This window comes from Neofelis nebulosa, chromosome 14 (assembly GCF_028018385.1).
Source record: "Neofelis nebulosa isolate mNeoNeb1 chromosome 14, mNeoNeb1.pri, whole genome shotgun sequence".
Lineage (NCBI taxonomy): Eukaryota > Metazoa > Chordata > Mammalia > Carnivora > Felidae > Neofelis > Neofelis nebulosa.
The window spans coordinates 82,459,273-82,478,670 of record NC_080795.1 but is presented as its reverse complement, the minus strand read 5'-3'; the positions used below and the strand labels follow the sequence as shown (position 1 = coordinate 82,478,670).

General features: G+C 65.1%; 1 protein-coding gene across 2 annotated transcripts in view; it reads left to right on the top strand.

The window, feature by feature from the left end:
- Positions 1-19,398, top strand: part of ZC3H3 (zinc finger CCCH-type containing 3) — an 88,852-nt gene that overhangs the window by 21,617 nt on the left and 47,837 nt on the right. For both annotated transcript variants that reach the window (XM_058699296.1, XM_058699295.1), the window contains exon 4: positions 13,898-14,051. In XM_058699296.1, coding sequence (XP_058555279.1) covers positions 13,898-14,051 — 154 coding nt within the window. The remainder of the gene's footprint in view (positions 1-13,897; positions 14,052-19,398) is intronic.

The following is a 19,398-nucleotide window of genomic DNA, read 5'->3' as shown; positions in this document are numbered from 1 at the left end:
AGCCTGGTGTGTCTGGGGGGTGGGGCTGACCCCGCTGCTTCTGGAAAGACAGGCTCGGGGCCTTGTGGGAAAACGCGAGCTCCCCAGCTGCAGGCCCCACCTCAGAATCTGGGGAAGGATGAGGAAGGGAACCGTGCTCTGTGCCAGAGCGTTGCTTGTGTTGGGAGGTGTGGGGAAGCCGGGACAGGCCCTGGGCCCCACCAAGCCCCCACGTGCTGGGGCGAGCCCTGCTGAAGCCTGTGGCTGTCCAGAAAGTCACCGATGCCACGTGTTCCCGTCGCTGCTGAGTCTGCAGCTTGTGCAGCTCTGGAATGCTGACATGGGGGCAGGCCCGACTGCTGGGGCGCCCCCGTGGCTCTTGGGACCTGTTCTGCCCCAGCATTCTGGCCGCGGCGCAGTGGGGAGGCGACGCTGAGCGAGGCCGCCTGTGTCCCGTGCCCCTCTAGGAGACGCCCCTGGTTCCTTCTCTTGGTTCTCTTCACTGCTTGCTCGTGGCTGCCTTCTCCTCAGCCTGGCCTCCGGGTATGTGCGTGCGTGTCGCAGTGGGGTGGCGTCACCCGTGGGAGGCTGCAGGCCCTGGTCCCTGCGAGAAGGCCGTGCAGACGTCCGGCGGCCGTCAGGGGCCTGTTTGGGGGCCGGTGTGCCGTGGTGCGTCCGCCAGCCTGTCCCTGCAGCCGCCTGTGAGACGGAGCGGTCTGAGAGCAGCCCCTGTGGGCCACTGGGCCTCTGTGCTGTGTCCCCGCCTGCCCCTCTCTCCCTTGTCCCTCCCTTCTCTCCTCCTTACGCCCTCCCCAGCGCTCCTCTCCTTCCCACTCACAGAGCACCGAGGCCTGTATCTGTAGGGGGAGCCCCCCTAAAGCTGCCCTCTGGCCTTACGTTGCCTCCTGCGGAGCCTCCCACGTGTGTGGCCCATGTGGCCACGGGGCCATCACTGAGGCCCGTGCTGCTGCTGGCCTGGTGGCTGCACCCTGTGCTGGGGCTGGAGGGCCCTGGGCAGAGAGGTGGGCCGAGCACGGTGGGGTGCCACCTGCCGGGCTGGTATGGGCAGTGCAGGTCCCGCTAAAGCCGGCCGTGTCCCCAGCTCCTCCCTGCGGTCCCCTCCCCGGCCAGGCCCATGTGGCTCTGCTGGGCACTTCTCTCTGCATGTGCGAAGCACGAGCCAGTTTGTACAGGCCTCCCTGTGCAGTAATGGAGCTAGGGCCCCCTGGACGTGTGGCTCCCACACTGCTGTCTCTGGCTGCCGTGGCGAGCTGTCTCTGGCCCTGTGGCAGCCACGACGGACCCCCAAGCAGGACTTGGGGTGCGTGAGGCCGGGACACACCCACTGCCCGGGTGCTCGCCTCTGTGGCCCGCTCGCTGCCCTTGCACCATAGCCCTGTCACTGTGGCCACCAGAAAGGCAGTGGCCCGTAGGGAAACCGGGGAATGTCAGGAGAGGGTCCCGGCAGTCTGGGTTTTGTGAGGGGGACACATGGTTTTCTGTGAGTGACAGCTGCTCTTTCTAGAGGCGTTCTTTGCAGCCTCCCTGGCAAGCATCTCTCTTTAGCCCCAACACAGAGGAAGCAGGGGAGGGACCCTGAGAGAAGGTGCAGCTGTGGTGAGCGGGACGCTGTGCCCTTGCAAGAGCCCCCAGGCCCGGGCTCTGTGGGGAGCTGGGACCGCGGCCCCTGTGAGGTCAGGCTGGTGGAAGGGCCCCTGGGCCTGGGCGGGTGGCCCTCATGAAGCTGCGGTTCCCTGGGGGCTGGGGCTGCTGTGTCTGCTAGGGGGACTCCCCTCCTGGTGCTCCCATCCCTGTGGGTGAGAACAGGGGGTCACTAGGGAGGAGGCAGGCTCTGCGTGCCCTTCCTCCCCCGTGGGCGGTATGGCTGCATTGGCTCTGCTGTTGGGATTGCCGTCAGCGTCCACCGGGAGGACAGGGCGCGCTCTGAGCCTTGCCTTCCCCCACACCAGCATCATTGCGTGTCAGACCTGCACCCGGGACAGGGAGCTGGGCTCTTCCCCGTCTCTCATGGCTCAGAATGTGGGGTGTCTGTCCATCTGGGAGCGGTGGGCCCTTCCCATCACTTTCTTGCCCACCCAGAAGTCCCCCCAGCAGCAGCTACCAGGCGGGGTAGATGGGCCTTCATTTCATGGGCCAGGCTCTGCCCCCTTGGCTGGACTGGCCCTGCTTGAATGTGGGCCCCAGTGCTGTTGGTGAAGAGTGGATGTGGCCCTTCACCTGTCCCTGGTGGACTTGGGAGCCCCCACATTGTTGCCCAGAGCCTCTGGTCTTCTGGGGTTTCAGCCTGGCTGTGGAAGCGAATGCCTTTGTACCTGGTAGGCTGGCCTTCCCGTCCCTGTCTGGCCAGTCCCCCAGATGGAAGGGGCTTCGAGATGACAGAGCACTGGACGTTTGTGAGGCCGGAGACCGCACGCTAGCAGGCCCGGTGCGGGGGAAGGTGTTGGCGGGCACCGGTCCTGCCTAGGTGGTGGGGGCTGTGGCCTCAGGCCGCTGCACTGGGCACGTGAGCCCTAGCAGTGGCATAGGTGAGACGCCTTGGGAGGAGACTGTGGCCTGCTCCCGGGCCTCTCCTGCTGGGCTGGCTTCAAGTCCCGTCCCCTGGCAGGTGTTAGTGGGGGGGAAGCGGCGCTGGGCTCAGCTCCGTGTTTACCGACACAGGGGCTCCAGCAGGCGGCCCCCACTCTGTGCGTCGTCGCACCTGGGTCACAGGGAGGACGGGCCACCAGCACCGGGCCCTGCCGGGCAGCGAGGCCTGCACTGGGGTCGAGGGAGAGCAGTTGGCATTAGGCCGGCAGGACCGCAGGGTCATCTAGGCTCTGTGTCAGGCACAGGATGGGCTACCTTGAGAGGAGTTCAGGCATTTCCTGTGGCACTGGCCCCGGAGTCCCTGCAGCTCCAGGTGGGAAGGCCTCGCGCAGGCTGCGCCCTGGCAGGGACCCCGCGGTTCTCCAGGTTGGGGGGGCAGCAAGTGCTGCCACTGCCTCCCCTCCCCTGACGTGTTCCCTGGGGGGGGGGGTCCCTCCCTTCCTGGGGGCGGGGTGGTCTCGGGGGGGGGGGGAAGGCTGGGGGGTGCCCACCTGCCAGGAGAGGACCTTGAGGGGCTCGCTGAGCTCCCTGCTTCTTCCCAGTGCACGACAGGTCTTGCCAAAAATGCGTTGAATGAGCGAATGAGCAAGTTCCTGCCAGAACCTTCTGCAGGGGACACAGCGGTGTCGGTGCTGCCTTCCATCAGAGCCTGGCCTGTGCGAGGAGCTGGGGGCCAGAGTCCGCACCCCTGTGGCAGCGTGCCCCGCGTGGAGTCCGCTTCCTTCTCAGGCCTCTGCTCTGCTCTGCAGTTGCTTTCCAGACGCTGTTTTCACTGTTCGCGTCTTAAACTTTCCTGTTGTCCTTGGCTGCATGATTCCACGGAAGTGGTAGATGGACCTCAGGCCACCTAATCCTGGGGCTGTGAGATGGGCTCGCCCGGCTCGGTGCCTGGCTGTAGACGACGGACCCCGAGTATCATGGCTGTCAGCGTGGGCCTGGGGGCCGGGCCTTGTGTTCTGGGGGCTCCGCGACTTGGGATCCAGAGGCCTGCACGCGAGCACGAGCACCGGTTGGCCTCAGAAGGGCTGAGGGGTCCCCAGGGTTGCCAAGGCCAGAACTGGGCTCTGAGCACAGGAGGGTACAGGCCCGTCCTGTGACCTGGGGCCAGGGGAGGAAGGGACCAGAGTGGGCCCCCTGGCCACGAGCTCTGCCTTCCTGAAGCTGGAGCTGAGCCCCCGGACCCGCCACGCACCATGGACAGACTCCGGCGCCCTTCGGGGGCGCCGGCCACTCCCTGACGCATGTGTGCTTGCCTGAGGCGCTGGTGCTCCCCGCGTGCTGTCCTGGGGTGCTGGGGTCCTGCAGGGCGTGCTGAGCCAGAGTCGTGCCCTGCCTGGAATGTCCTCTCCCTACCTGGATTCCTTAGCTGCCTGCCACGGTGCCCCCGTGGCCTTCCCAGTGTGTGGGGGTGCCTCCTGACCTCCCAGGAGGTGCTGGGCCTCCCTGCCCCCCGTGCCCATGCCTGCGGCTGGGGGATTGGTGAGAGGTGCTCAGTCTCCCCCTTGCTCTGGTAGGTAGCACCGTGGTTAAGAGGGGAGGGACGACCCACCCCCGTAATCTATAGCGACTGTCACGGAGCAAACTACTCCCATCTCATACAGACGGGTCAGGTGTCGGCACGATCGATGGCTCACGCACAATAATTATAGGAACTAGCGGCTTGTGTTGCTTGAGTGAGTTTAAGAAGAGTAGGGTCTCAATCTTTCCTCTAATAGGGCCCTGACAGTCCGTGGCGGCGTTGGCGCTGCGTCTTGGGCTGACAGTGTCGTCATTAAACACCAGGTAGTGTGGGACGACAGCGAACACGGCCCGCTGGGGGACAGGCAGCTGACAGCCCTTGTTTGTCATCACCGAGCCGCCCACGCTCTTCAGGCTGCAGGGCCGATGGCTGCTCGGTGACGTATGGCCTGTCGGGCTGCCTCTGTGATTTGATCATCGCTAACCGTTTGTCAGCGGCCGGTCCCCGGCTTGGATGACGGTGCGGCGGAAGGCTGGCGGCGAGCGCCTGCAGGCCGCGGGGTGCACGTGGGAAATCAGTGGGGCTGGATGGACTGCTGCCCCTCAGACCCCCCTTCCCGGGCCCTGGGGTCCCTATGGCTCTGTCACAGAGGGGTGTGTGCTCGGGTCCGTGCTGATTTGGCCAGGGCGCCCTTTCCACGGGCTGGCCTCTGAGCAGAGGGAGCACAGAGCCGGCCTGAGAACTTCCGCGGGGGCCTGTGGATGCGCTGGCCTCCGATGGCCCCAGGGTGCCCGGGAGGGTCTCCAGCTGCCCTGGCTCCTTGTCCCCGGCCACCAGCAGAGACGAGGGCCAGACCATCTGATGGCAGCGGGGCTCTTCCAGCACTGGAAGTGCTGGGAACCATCAAACACAGGAAAAGTGGAGTGATTTATTAGACTCATAAAAATTCATACTTTGTGATTCCAGTCATCCCACCACTGAAGCTTGTTAGAGCTCAGTCCCTGGCAGCTCCTGGCGGGTGAGCGCTGGGCGGGGCGCGCACTGCCTTCTGCCTGGGCTGCTGTCACGCCTCATTTGGAGAAGTGGACGGGCCCCTGCAAGCACATGAATAAGTGTTCACAGGGTGGGGGCTCTGTCACGGTACGGCTGTGCTCTCTCGGGTGGGAACACGGTGGCCAGGTCCTGTCACCTGTGTGCTTCCTGCACCTGCGGGGCCTGGGTGGACAGCAGGGCACCTGTGCGACGGTACAGGTGGAGGTCTGTGGGCATGTTTATAGCGGTCTTTACGGGGCAGGATGACGTCTGCCTCCTGGCCGCTGTTTTCCAGGCTGGCGTCAGTGGAATCGAGCTCCTCTCCTGTCCTTCCTGAGGGGCCCTGGGCAGAGGCCCCTTGGCCTAGCGCCGACCTGCCCCAGCGGGGCTCCTCCCTACATCTGTACCCCGAGGGGCCAATGTGCCCTGTCAGCTGTGCTGTTCGTCGGGCTTTGTGTGTCCTATGTGGAGGGCAGGAGGGAACGGAGGCTCCCCCTTCTGATGAAGATGTTCCACTAGAGCCGGCCAGAGCCAACCCTGCCTGGGAATCAATGCCCCGCACACAGTGGAGGGGCCTGGGGGCCGGTGGGGGGGGGGGGGGGCGGGGAGAGAGGCTGGGAGCCTTGTCGGGGAACCTGGGACTCAATCCCCTGCACACAGTGGAGGGGCCTAGGGGCCTGGGAGCATGTGGGGGGGTGCAGGGAGAGAGGCTGGGAGCCTCGTGGGGGAACCCGGGAATCCCCTGCACACGGTGGAGGGGCCTGGGGGCCGGTGGGGCGGGGGGAACCGCTTCCGTCTGCCTCCTGGCTCGCAGCCTGCCGGTGCGCACCTCCGCGCCATGTGGCCACCCGCAGGGAGCTGGCTTCTCGCTTGGCCGGCGGGAAGTGGTGCCCAGCAGCGCTAATCTCCCGCGCCCCTCGCCGCCCCGAGGGGCCGTGCTGCCGACCCTCGCCTCCTGCCGCAGGTGGGGTGCCGCTGACAGAGCAGCTGGGAACAGCCTGGCGCGGGGCCTGGCGGGGGAAGCCGGTGGTACTTTCTAAGCCGCTGTGTCTGAGGCAGCGGCGGGTAGGGGGCGCCGGAGGTTCCCTGAGCATCCTGGCGTCCGGGCAGGGGGTGTACGTTCGTGGGGCGGTCTGGCGGACGCTGCAGCTGAGCTCGGCTGCTGAGGGGCCCAGACGGACGGGCGGGGGATCAGGGAGGAGGTTTGGGCTGTTGACCAGAAAGGACGCGTGCTTCTAGGCTCACCAGAGACTAGTCTGCAGACGGGGCTGGGGGAAGCCGGCACGGGGCCCCGCTGGCGCTCAGGCGGAGGGGCCCCCGGTCTGCAGGCCTGGGAGGCCCAGACGCCTCCCCGCCCCCGGCAGCCCCAAGCGCTCCGACACAGGTGTGGCAAGGTGTCCGCTTACTGCCCTAAACGCGCTGACCCGCGAACTCAATTAGAAGGCAGAGATCGTCAGAGTAGAAAGGCTGAGCTGAAGCCAACGCTGCCCACAGCGGTAGCACCGCCATCCGAATGGGACCCGGCTTGGTGGGTTCTGCCCGTGGTTCCAGCTGGGAGCAGGCCCCCGGCTTCCTGGGTAGAGCGGCCCGCCCTGTTGCCCGGGGCCCTTGGCTGAGTCTTTCCCATGTGGTGGGCCTGGGGGGGGGGGGCGGGGGGGAGAAGGGCAGTCCAGCCCAGTGTGGAGAGATGGCCAGGTTGTTGCTCGGCGTCCTGGAGGAACCCTGCAGCTCGCCCCCAGCCAGGGGGCACCGGCGTCAGTAGAAACTGGGGCGTCGGTGTCCTCGCCCCAGATCCCAGGGCTGGATCCCATTCCGGGTGCTGATCTCCCAGTAGCACAGAGATGGGGGCCCATCTGAGACGGGGCGGGGGGGGGGGGTGTGGACCAGCCCCGTGTCTGGACACATCCTTCCTGGTTAAGCGCGTAACTGAAGGGTCTGGGCTTGTGCTGCAAAAGCCCTGGTGGGTCTCGGAGGGGCTGGCAGGCAGGCCACATGCTCAGGAAATGACCGCACACGGTGTGCATACATCTGTGCCGGCCCCCGTGCGGAGCCTCGGGCGTGTGGGCCGGGCCGTGCGGCGGGACTGCGGTCAGAGCCGGGGGCACAGAGTCGCCAGGGCGGAGTTCGGGCCAGCGTTCCCTTGGCAGCTACTGCGGACACTGGGGAGCAACCGGCCTGAGGCTGAGTGGGGAGGGGAGGGGAGAGCAGGCCTGGGACCCCCTTCGGCGGCACCCGACGACCAGAGCCCGGACCCCACAGGCCTTCCTTCTGGCTGCTTCCTGCAGATGGTGTGCATCCACGGACCTTTCCTGGTGGCCTCTGGGGTCGGCTCGCCCCTCCTAGGAGTGGGGCCCTTTTCACCCCCAAATGCGGCCCCGGTTCCACCGTCTCCAGGACCGTGGGGGTCACCGAGGGGACAGCTCAGATGACGTTGACCTTCAGAAATGCCCTGGTGGACGGGCGGTGTCTAGAGAGAGCGGGCACACCTCACTGTCCCTTCTGAGGCCGAGTGGGGCTTGGGGCCCACCCCACAGCCCTTCTCCGGGCCCCAACCCCCGGCCCTGCCACAGGCAGACAGGACGTGTTGCTGCTGTTCACCCTGGTCCTCTCGAGCACTGCCCGTCCTGCCAGGCCCAGGGCTCCGCAAGCAGCTCGGGTGCCCCGCGGGGTTTCAGACGTGAGGACGCCGTGGCACGTTGAAGGCTTCTCAGCTGGTGCGCCTGCTGGTCTGCGTACGTTGCCGTGGCCGTTTTGCCAGGAGTGCGGCACACCCGCCGTTAGTACGGAGCCGGGCTCTGCTGGGGTCCTGCAGGGTTGCTGTGACATGTGCGTTTGTGGCCACTGTGCAGCCCACCTGCCACCAGCGGGGAAAGTGGCCCGCCCCTGCGGCACCTCCCGCTGCCGAGAAGACCAGGCGCCTCTGGGCTGGCCTGCACCTCACCTGCCCCTGCCCCCTGCACCCACGGTCTGTCGAGTGGCGGTCTCGGGTCAGGGAGGTAGGGTAAGGCCCTGGAGGGCTGGGTGATGCACCTCGAGCTGGGTGCGGGGAGCCTGCCTGGGCCCAGTCCTACCGTTGGCTCTCTGTGGGCTCCTTGTTGCCTGCGCACCCTCCAGACCCGCCTGGCTTGCTTGGCCCTCACTTCTGCCCCTGTCACCGCCCCTGGGGTGGTACAGAGTCTGAGGGCGAGGTGAGGCCTTGGCCGCAGGTATGAGCCTTTTGCCAACCTGGAGGCGGTGCGGGGAGGCCCGGGCCCCGTGCTAGCCGGCTGCTCCTTTGTCCCCCGGGAGCCCCCAGGGCACCTCCCCGCTTCCTCCAGGAGAAGCCAGCACCCTGCTTGCCTAGAGCTGTTCCCTGCTTTTCACTGCCTGGGGCCTGGGGCTGTGCTGTCCCTTCTGTTTGGACCCGACTCAGGCCCCTCCCGGTCCTTCCAGGCTGGCGGTGTCACTGCTGGGGGCACTCGTGACAGGTCCTGCCTGCCGTGTGCACCTCTTTGCACCCCTGACCACCATCAGCTGCGGTCACAACCGTATGCTGGCCGCTGATCTGAGAGCCTTGCTCTTGCTGGAGAGCAGAATTGTGTCCGGGGCCTGCCCCAAAGGCCGTGGCTCTCAGGAACTGCCCAGGGAAGAGGCCCCACAGGGGACGGGTTTGTGGGCATGCAGGTGCCCAGGTGCTCACAGGGGCCTCCCACCCTCTCTCTCGGGCACATCAGCGACCCCACTGCCAGGTGCTGTCCCACGTCTGTGCCAAGGAGGGGGCCAGGCTGGTTTCCGTGGCGCGGCCCCCTCCCTGCTCTGGCCCCTCTTGTCTGCCTTAGGCCAGGCCTCCCTCACCCAGTGCCAGGCCCGGGGCCGGGTCAAGTTGGCACCTCATCAAAAACTCCGGTTAAGGCTGGAAGGAAGACCTTTTGGAGTGAGTTTGGGTGCACACAGCTTGCCGGCAGTTGGCACCCACGGGCCCTGGTCAGGTGGGGGCCCTGTGCCCATTTCGGTTGGGGGCTGTGGGCGGCCTGACAGGAGGCAGGTGCGGGTGGGTGGGGGCACTACCAGCCTACAGCAGGGTGACCAGCTGGGACCTGAGCCGGCTGAGAGTGGACAATGGCTTCTGTGGCAGAAGAGCAGAAATCCCTGTGACTTCTGAAATGCTGAGCCGCAGCACGGCCTTTTAGAGCTGTCTGCAGCCTGTTCGCAGATACTGACGCATCAGGGTAGCTGTTGATGAAAAGCGGATCAGGCAGAGGGAGTTGAATCTCCCTGGACTGGGAACTGGGGAGCCTGGGCCAGCAGAAGCCCTTGGCCCCATGGCCACCCCACCAGCCGGGTTCCCCACCCTCAGCCAGAGGGGTCTCCCCCCCCCCCCCCCCCCCCGCCCCATGCTGCCGCAGTCCCGAGAGGCCAGGGGTCTGGGGCCAGTCTTCCAGGAGCATGGCTTGGTTTGGAGGGTGCACGACAGGCAGGCTGGATCCCGTCTGCGGGCTCTGTCCAGTCCTGTTCCACTGGCACAGGTGAAGTTTGTGCTTAGGTACCAGTCACTCGCTTTTGCTCAGCTGTCCTGTCCCCCAGCAGGGAAGAAGTGCTGGAGACAGCCCTGCCCTTAGTCTGTGCCTCCACCAGCAACACCCCCGCAGCCTCTTCACAAGGCCAGAGGCTCAGGGAAGAGGGTTCTGGAACGGGGTGCGAAGCCAGCTGTGCACAGGTCTGTCATCTTCATGGGGCCTGTCTCTGGAGGCCCCAGTGCCCCTGTCTGTGGGCCGCTGCTGGGCGAAGGCCAGAGGCTGGTGGATGGGAGGCCACGGAGCCAGGGGCGCGTGGTCCCCGCCCCGCCCCCCCACCAGGCCCCTCCCTAGGGGGCCGGACAGTGGGGCGCTGCTGGGGACACTCGCTCAGCCCTGAGTCTGCCCGCCTGTATGGGGAGCAGCCTCAGGCAGCCCTTTGCACAGTCTTGTCTTCTCCTTATTCATTAAACAGTTGTGAAATTAGCAGCTCATTTTCTACCTAGTTATTGCCCTTTGAAGTTCCATAAAAATCTGAACTCCGTCTCAACTCCTGCTCTGCACTAAACCAGAGAGAGCCGTGACCTCCGTCTGATAGGCTCTCCCGTCTGGTGGCTGGTCAGGAGGGGGACTGGGGGAGCCGGGATGGGGCAGGGCCCTCCCTTTCCTGCCATTCGCCCAGTGCTCTGGGGCCCTGGGAGGGGCTGGTGTGTGCCCCGCTTCCACAGCTGGATCACGGAGGGCAGGACGTGCTGGGGGCAGGAGCCAGGCTGGCTCGGCTCCGCCGCTGGATGGGTGTCCCGCCTCCCTGGGCCTCAGTGGCCTCCCTCCCTGCCACCACGCCTGCCCCGCGTGCCCGTGCTCGGTGCTCAGGAGGGCTCCTGGGTGCAGCCTAGCCCCCCCACTCCGTCTGGGGCCCCCGAGCACGGGCACGCGGGGGAGGCCGGCCCCCGGGCCGACTGTGCAGGCGCGAGGGCTCTGCTGATAGATGGGCTCATATCCCACTCAGATATGATGCCAGCAGTTTTCTGTAGTTCGTCTTCCATTGCGGTAGTAAAGTTTTTAATTAGGAAAGCTAATGAGATCGATTAGTCATTAGAAGTGACCTCTGCACGGCAGGGTGGAGAGGGCTGTGTGTGTGGGCCTGATAACGCGGCGCCCGGGCCTCGTTGGCAATAAAGGCGCGAAGGGTTTGATTTGAGTGAAATGTGCCACAGGGAATACATCATGCGGAGAAAAAAAATTACAACCCTGGGAGTCTGTAATGAAGGGAATTAAACCCACATCCTATCTAAATAACATGATTATCTACACAAACCCTCGGCCAGCCGGGGGGAATGGCCGGCTGCTGGGCTGCCTTCCCAGCCGCGGGGTCGGGGCGAGGCCTGGGCTCCCGAGCCCCGGGGAGCAGGGTGGGCGTGTGCCACCTTCGCCCTGGGGCGGGCCTTGCCGCCTCCCACCCCAGCTTCCTGGTCCCCATGTGCAGGCACAGTGTTAGGGTCCCTGCGCCTGTTGGCCACGGGGGCACACACCCAGCTGTGTGTTCTTGGCATGGGCGCCCTAGGCGGCCTCTCTGGGGTCACTGCCGTGAACCCTTCCACTGCCTATGCCTAAACTGCCCATTGAGGAAAGATGGGGGCCAGGAGTGACCAGCAGGCCAGGCTGTAGGGGTCACAGCCCCGCCGTGGGGCAGGGTGTGCCCTGCTGTGCCCTCCCCTCCCCTTGTTGCTCAGGACCACGGGGGGTGGGGCCTCACGGATGACAGTGTGAAGCAAAGGACACCAGGCTGCCTGTTTAAGAGGAGATCTGCCTTGTTACTTTGTGTTTCCCAGAAGTGGTAATTGGGCACTAATAAGTAAAATGCAGTAAGTTAAGCAAAAAGTTGATTTTACAACAGGCCTGCGCTTTGCAGGAGTGCATCCTGAATGCAGTTGCCTGTTAACTTGAATGCAGAGTCCAGGCCTTTGGGCGTGGGGGCGGGGGAGGGGGCTTCTCAGAGGTGGCAGTGCTCACATCCGGAAGAGGAGAGTGGGGCTGGGCCAGGCCTGGGTTCCCTATGCTCAGGACGAACGGGGTGGGGCTGGTGAGTCAGCAGGGCTCCCGGGCAGGAGTCCAGCTGCAGAGCCAGGGCTGTGTGGCTCCAGCCGTGCCAGGGCTGTGTGGCACCTCCCATCCCAGAGCAGCCAGCGGCCGCTGCCTGGGAGGCCTGGGGTCAGGCGTGCTGTCCGGATGCAAGGGCCGAGGGAGCAGGGCGGCTGTGAGGGTAGCTTGGGGCCCGGATGACTTAGAGGAAGGCTCTTAGTTGGAACAAGCTGTTATTGATTTTCTGTGGTCCATCCTTGCTTGTAAGACCTTGAAAATTCAATTCAGCAAACATTTATCTATCGATGCCCACTGTGTGCGAGGCTCTCCCCTGCGTCCCAAGAGCGTGTGGGGTGCTCAGAGCTAAGGATCCACTCACTTTGGTCACTCAGCAAGATCAGGTGTCCCTGGTGATGCCATCTCGCCCTTTGGTTTTGCTGACCTTCTGTTTTCTCCCCAACTCCCTGGAGCTGCTGCTCTTGGAGGGAGGGAGAACCGAGGAGAGACAGAGACAGACAGAAGGGGTGAGGGGAGAAGGGGGGTCTCCCCTGTTGCCGGGGTGTCTGTCCTGGCCTCACCTGGATGTGTCGTGGCTCCCTTTGGTGGGGAGCTGCTGTGCGTCCCTGCGCCAGTCTGGTGACCAGAGCTGTGCCCTGCCCCTGGCACTCTTTGGGCCTTGAAGCCCATGTCCACCTCTGACAGGTGAAAGGGCCCTGCACAGTCTCCTTGGTCTGGCAGCAGGCGTGGACCCTCTAGTCCGGGGCACTCGGGAGGGCTCTGACCCATGCCGTGTCCTGACCTTGCCGTGTGGGTTGATGGGTACCCTGGCAGAGGGTGAGGGGACCCCTGGAGTAGGGGCTCTTCTGACATCCGGGCAAGGGGCACAGTGCCAGATACCAGGCTTGTCCTGCTTATTCCCGGCCAGGTGTCCCCCTGGGTGTAGTGGGTTCTGGCGGGCCGGGCAAGCCTGGAGAGGAGGTGTGTGAAGCCAGGAGCTGGTTCGGGGGCCTGGCTGTGGGCTGGAGTCTGTTGGGTCTAGGGCTCTGAAAGATGGGTTTTAGCTGTCTGTGATTCATAACAGCTCCTTGCAGGCCGGCAACGGGGAGGTTCCCAGTCTGGTTCGGGATCTGTGGGTTCTGGGAGGGTCTAGCGGAGCAGGCCCGGGTCATGGAGCGCTGGTCCGTGCTGTCGGAGGAGCCAAAGGACTGGCACCGAGTGGGACTAGCGAGGGGACGTGGGGGTTTGGTGCCGCCCCGTGCACTTCTCCCTCCGGGCCACCTGGGGCCCTGGCAGCCTTTGGCTGAAGGGTCACGGGTGTGCTCTGGTGCTGATGCTCCGGCAGTGAGACCCTGTGCGTTTTCCTGGGGGCTTCGCCTGGCAGGCACGCCGCCCCTCCCCCCCCCCCCCCCCCCCCCCGCCCCCGCCACTGCCCGACGGCCTGACCCGGCATAGCGTCTCTGTGAGTGGGAGCCCCAGGAAGCTACCCATGCTGGGGTGCTGTGCCGGCAGGCTGGATGGGACGAGGAGGAGCCCACAGGGAGCCTGGGTCCCAGCGCCGGTCCGAGAGGGGAGCTTCCGGAGAGGCTTCAGCGCCCCCGTCCCGCGCTGCGTTCGCTTTAATTATCTGGGCAGTTAGAGCTGTATATTATGCGAGCCGGGCAATTAGGTACGTTCCTCGAAGCTGTGGAGAAATTGCCGGCTATCAAGTGGAGGGGAACTCGGGCAAAACAGATCCCTGTTAATTGCATGAACCATTCAGCAAAAGAGAAGCTGTGGTGTACATACATCCCCCGCAAGATGCTATGAAAACATTGGTGATTAAATACATAAATCTGCGTGAGCATGTGCTGGGGGTGCCCAGAGAGGGAGGTGAGCAGTCTGCACCCCGGCCTCCTGCGCCCTCCTGCGGCCCCCTCCACGCTACTCCTGGAGGCTCTGGGGAGTTGGGGCCAGAGTGGGGGTCCTGAGTCTGGGGGCTGCCTGCTGAGGGGCACCAGCCCATGGTGCCGCCCTAGTCAGCTGGCCCCGGGGCGCTTCTGCCGCCCCCCCCCCCCCCCCCCCCCCCGCCGCCCACATGTCACTCGGCATCCCCAGTGCCCTGTGTCTCAGGACTCCAGGCCTGTGCCCAGCTCTCTGGAGCCTCGGGCCCCTGGGTGCTCTGGGGCTGTGTGGGGCGGGGCTGGAGTGAGTCGAGAGGCCCCCTGCTGACCTCCACTGACCCCCTCTGTGTGCGTTTTCTCTGCAGCATCCAGCGTGCACACCCTGCGGACGCCTCCCACCAGCAAAGTGATCAAGACCCGCTACCGCATTGTCAAGAAGACGCCCGTGTCACCTCTCAGCGCCCCCCAGTCTCCTCTGTCCCTGCCCTCTTGGCGGTCACGGCGGCTCTCGCTGTCCAGGTAGGACGCCCTCATCCGGGCTGCCGTGGGCCTGGGGCCTGTAGGGGACCGAGCTGGCCACGCAGAAGCGCTTGGTCTACAGTTTGCCGGCCGTGGAACAGGCTAATTTTTCTGTGTAGCAGTTTCTGCAGCAGACCTGCGGCCAGCCTGCGCATGCTGCGTGCACTCACGGACGCACGCGTGCACAGACACGCATGCCCTCCACCGCTGTCTGTAGGCTGTTAGCTGGCAGGGGACGTCCGTGGGGGAAGCCACCATCTGGACAGTTGAGGCCACACCGGGCTTTGTTCCACTTCATGGAGAAACTTCTGGTTAGAGGTAGGACCTGAGCTGCCCTCTGGGAGCTGTGGCCCATCTTTCCTTCGGCACACGGGGCTACGGCCCTCTCCATGTCCCCCCCAGTGGGTGCTGCCTGCACCCCACCCCCCAGTGCTGCAGCCTTGCTCTGGGCCGCTCCTGGCTGAGGGCGTACAGAGTGGGGACAGTTCCACTTATTTTCTGGGTGCCCTGGCCCAGAAGTGGGAGGGCTCTGTTGGGGCAGCAGCTTTAGGGGATAGAAGTCGGGGGCCCCTGTTGTGAGCCTGCTGAGCCCTGGGGCCTCAGGAGGCCTGTTGTGGGGGGCATGGCCCCTTCCTTTGCTGAGGTGGGGGGTGGGGCGGCAGCTCTGGTGGGTGAGTGGGAACGGGGCGCCCTCTGGGAGCCTCTTCCTAGGGGAGCAGAGTGGGAGCTCCCTCATCCAGTGTCGGCCTCCACCCGGGTGCGGTGGGCACTCTGGCCGAGGGCTGTGGACAAGGGACCGTTGTGCCCCACGGGACTGGACTACACAGAATCCTGGGCAGGGGCCATCCTGCTAGCCCACCAGGAGCCCCCCCACCTGCTGGCCAGTGGCTCCCTGGCTCTGGGGCTGTGAGAGGAGGTGCTGGCCTGCTGGCCTGTGGCAGGGCGATCGGCCTACCCAGGCCGCGGCACCCACTCCCTCCTCCGTTACCGCGAGGCTGCACTGAACTTGGCCCTGCTGCTGGTTTTTCTGGAGGCAATAGCTGCAAGTATATTTTAAATTAATTTTACTGCACTTTTTGTAATATTTTTGTTTTAAATAGATTTATAAGTATCTTGGGGGCTATTTCTACAAATTTATGAAGATAATTTTCACTCTCTCGATAAGGTTAAATTTACACCTGCTATTTCCATATTAATTCACAGTGCTAAGTGGGTCTAATTTTCTTCCGTTCTCCTATCTAGTGAGCATGGCCTTTCCTAATGCAATTTCCCCCTCACTAAATCACTGTGATCGGGAGTCATGATCGAGCTAAATTAACTTAAATTAATTTACTTAATAAGAGCCCCAGATCATCGTGAATGAGGTTCAGATTTATTGATCTTGCTCCCGCCTCCCCTCCCGCGGTCCGAATTCCGGTCCCGCCTCCCCCAGGGGGCGTGGCTGGGGGCTGGGGCGGCCCTGTGGGGGTCACTGACCAGAAAGGGCTGCCAGGCCCAGTGGGGCGAGGCCTACTGGGGGGGGTGGCTGGGTGCACCCCCCCTGGGCCGTAGCCGCCTCATAACCAGGCAGAACGTCAAGTCCATTAGGTGGGGAGCAGCCCAGTCGGAAGCAGGACAGAGAATACCTGCCTGCGCCTCAGTGTGGGAGTTGAGCAGGTGGGGGTAGAGAGGGCGCTTGTCCATATGCCGTGTGGGCGGGTCTGCGAGGTCTGACCTCCCGGCTCAGGTGGGTGGGATGGGCCGTGAGGGGAGGTGGGCCTTGTGCTGTGGGCACCGTAGGCCCGGCTCAGAACAGGACAGGCCCGGACCCAGCTGCCCACCCTGCTTGGCCACGGCTCCCCCCGGGCCGGCTGCCTTGCAGGGAGGGCCGTGGCCGTGTGGGTGCCCCAGCACAGGGGCCCGGCTATGGGTGAGGACGCCGCTCTGGTTGGCCCTGTGACGCCCTCTGCCAGGCCGTGCTGGTGTCAGACGGCTCAGGTCCTGTGGCCCTGACTCGTGCGCGATGGCTGCGGGCTCAGGTCAGCTTTGCGGGTGCTCGAGGTTTCCAGTGCTCGCTGTGTGCGCAGGCGTGGCTGGGCCCTCCTCCCCCCAGGACCGGTACACGTAATCTGAGGCCACGTGTGGAGGCTTTGCTTAGTGGGGTCTCCCTCCACCTGACCGCTTTACTCCAGGTCTGTGTTACCCATTGCCAGGGCTCCGGGACACACCCTGAGCACAGAGTCCTAGGTTCTTGGGGGCCAGGCCCCCGGGCTTCGCGGGCCTGCGGAGTAGGGTGTGGTGGAGGCCGAGGGCTGAGCGGCTCAGGTCCTGGGAAACGTGGCCGCCAGCGGACTGGGCTTCCTTTGCCCACGGTCAGCTGGACCCTGGTGGGGGGTGGGCTTCCTTCTCAGCAGAGTGGCCGCCCGCCAGCCTCCCGACCTGTCGGCTGCGCCCGCCTGGGCTTGTCTTGTTGAGGCAGCGGAAAGGGCCTGTCTCCAGGGCCGGCGGCCAGTCTGGTGCCCACTCACCTGCTACTTTCAGCTCCGTCAGAGCTGGGGGCTGCCTGTGTGCGGTCAGTGGGTCCAGGGAGGCTCTGGCCGACTGGCCTGGCCTGTGGCCTTGACCTCCACCCTGTGCATCTGCAGGCTCTTCAACTTTTCCCTGGGCATGAGGAGGGGTTGAGCCGGTGGCTGGGCCCAGGCCAGTGTGGTCTGAGGGCTCAGGGGTGAGAAAGCAGGGCTTCCCGCCGGGTGGCCAGCCTGAGCCCAAGGCCCGTGAGCTCTCCTTGGCCCTCCTGATCCGGACGCACCTCAGAGGGGAACACCCCTGGGGGGTGTGGCAGGCAGGCCCCGACAGTCCTGGAAGTCTCAGTCGGCAGTGTTGGGGACTGGGAGACACAGGCGGGAAGTAAGTCAGGTGACCCGGTGGCCGAGAGTGCCGGTGTTGGCATGGGTGGCCCTGGATCCCACCCTCCTGCAGACACCCGCCGTGGAGAGAAAGCTGTGTATATGTGTGTGTGGAAATGCTGCCGTCGTGGGGGAGCCTGGGGAGCGCCGCTGGGGAACACACGCCGTGTGACCCTGAGCGAGCGGGAAGGCTGGGGGGCGGAGCTCCCAGAGGCCCCTGGGGCTGCCTCACGGAGTGGCCAGGTGTCCTGAGCAGGGCCGGGGCGGAACCTGGCTTATCAGCTAGATAGATGGCCAGTGGTCGTGGCAGGTCCGTGCCCTCCCTGTCCGGAGGGATGACACCCCTCGTTGTGGCGAGGGGTTGCCACACTCGGTCCTGTGCCACAAGGGGCCTGGCGTCAGAGCGAGCGTGGGGGCAGCAGGGCCGCTGCCACTCTTGCTCCAGGCAGATGGGGCCGCGCTTCCCGACTGCCTGGGACTATGGGGTGCAGGCCCCTCCTGGCAGTGGCTGGTGGCCCCAGGGGCTGCGGGTGGGATCGCTATGGGACCCGCAGGATGTACGGCTGGGCCCCGAGGACCGCACGCCGCTGCTGCCCAGACCGGCCCTGGGGTGTGGGGTGTCTTGGGGGGCGGCGGAGGCTCCCGCCGAGCGAGGGTTTAACGTGTTTGTTCTCAGGTTTGTGGATTTGCCTGTGCCCTCGGCGGCTTCCAGCAAGTTCATTAATCTGAACTGCGGCTGAAACGTGACTTATATCCCTAAACCGCCTGTCACTTTTCACTCCTTCCAAACTCATTTGACGTGAAAGTGCGGGGTAAACAGAAGCCGCTGAGCTCAAGCAGATGAGTCTGGAGGCCGCTCCGTCCCGACTACAAATGGCGCTGTCACAGGGGCTGCCGCGCGCAGGCCCGCCTTACTTTATTTTATTTTATTTTAGCGCCCGTGCGGTAAATCTTAAGTAATCTCTGGCTGGTTTGACGAGGCTCGGGCTGCGATTTTGAAGGCTCTGAAATGCGTCTCCAAAGTGACGTCTCATTAAAGAGGAATTCAGCCTGAGGAGGGGTTGGGCAGGCTGTGGGGGGGGGGGGGTGCTGTGGGGTCCCGTGTGCTTCCCCCTCATGCCTGGGCCCCCCCCCCCCCCCCCGGACGCCCAGGATCTCCCTAGAGGCAGCGGGGCCCGGCCCCGGCCCTCGGGCCACTGACGCGGCAGGCTCTGTTCCGGAGGCTGGCCGTCTGAGGTGAGGGTGCCAGCGGCGCCCTGTCCACGCCGCAGGCAGCTGCTTCCTCAGCGTGTCCTCGTGTGGCGGGACAGTCCGCTCTCGGAGGGCGCCAGTCCTGTCGGGGGGCCCTGCCCTCGCGACTTTGTCCAACCCTAAGCACCTCCCAGAGGCCCACCTCCGCGCGCCAGCCCATTGGGATGAGGGTTTCAACATAGGGATTTGGGGGGCACAGCGTTCGGTCCATCCAGGGAGCATCTGCTGTGAGGGAGCCCCCACGTGAGGTGGGTGCCTCCTCCGTGTCATGGCCACGCCCCAGGCCCTCACGTGTCTAGTGAGGGCCCTGCTCGGCCGTGTGCACACAGGCTGCTCCCGCTCAGCCCAGGCCAGGACCCGTGACGGGACTAGTAGAGAAAACTGGGCGCCCCGTCCTGGGCCGGGTGCCCGCTCTGCTCACGGCGCTCTCCTCCCATCAGGAGGCGAGCGGAGAAGTGAGGCAGGAGCCCCCACAGGGTCGTGAGTGTGGTGAAGCGCCGACAGTGTACCCGGGACAGACGGGTGCTCAGGGAGCCCAGAGAAGGCCGGTCTCGGGGTGGGGCAGGCGTGGTCAGTGTGGGCCGTGTTGCCAGGGCCTTTCCCGTGGGCCTGGGGAGGGAGCCCTGCTCCTGGGCCGGCAGGGGTGTGGGGGTACAGCAGGGGGGCTGCGGCCCTTCCTCCTGGCGAACCCCTTCCCTGGCTGTGACCACTGGGTTCGGGCCCAGGGCGTGTGCCGCGGCCAACCTTCTCTTGACTTGGCTGCCATGCTCCCGGGCATGCCTGCCTGCACCCCCACCCACTCTCTGACATTCCGTCTCCCCCGTGCCCCAGCCGCGCCGTGTGGGCTCTGTCTGTGCACAGCCTGTACCGACAGCCTGAGAAGGTGCCAGGCCAGGCACGGCTCCCACTGCCCATGAAAGCGCTGAGTGACCGTGGCCAACGCAGCAGGAGTTTGAGTTGGTTCTGGTACGAACAACAGTGTCTACTTCGAGCGAAGAGAGATATCCGGCTGGTTTCGCATGGGTGCCTATCCGGGCCCGGCCCGCTCTGTGCGACGGGCAGTCGGCGCTCCTGGTCTCCTGTCAGATGCAGGGGAGGCCTGACCTGTGAGTGTCTGCGGTTCTGCCCATCTGGTGTGCCCGGGGAAGGGAGGGCACCTCTTCTGCCGGGAGACAGCAGGTGGGGAGGAGCCTCGGCGTGTACTGCGGGGA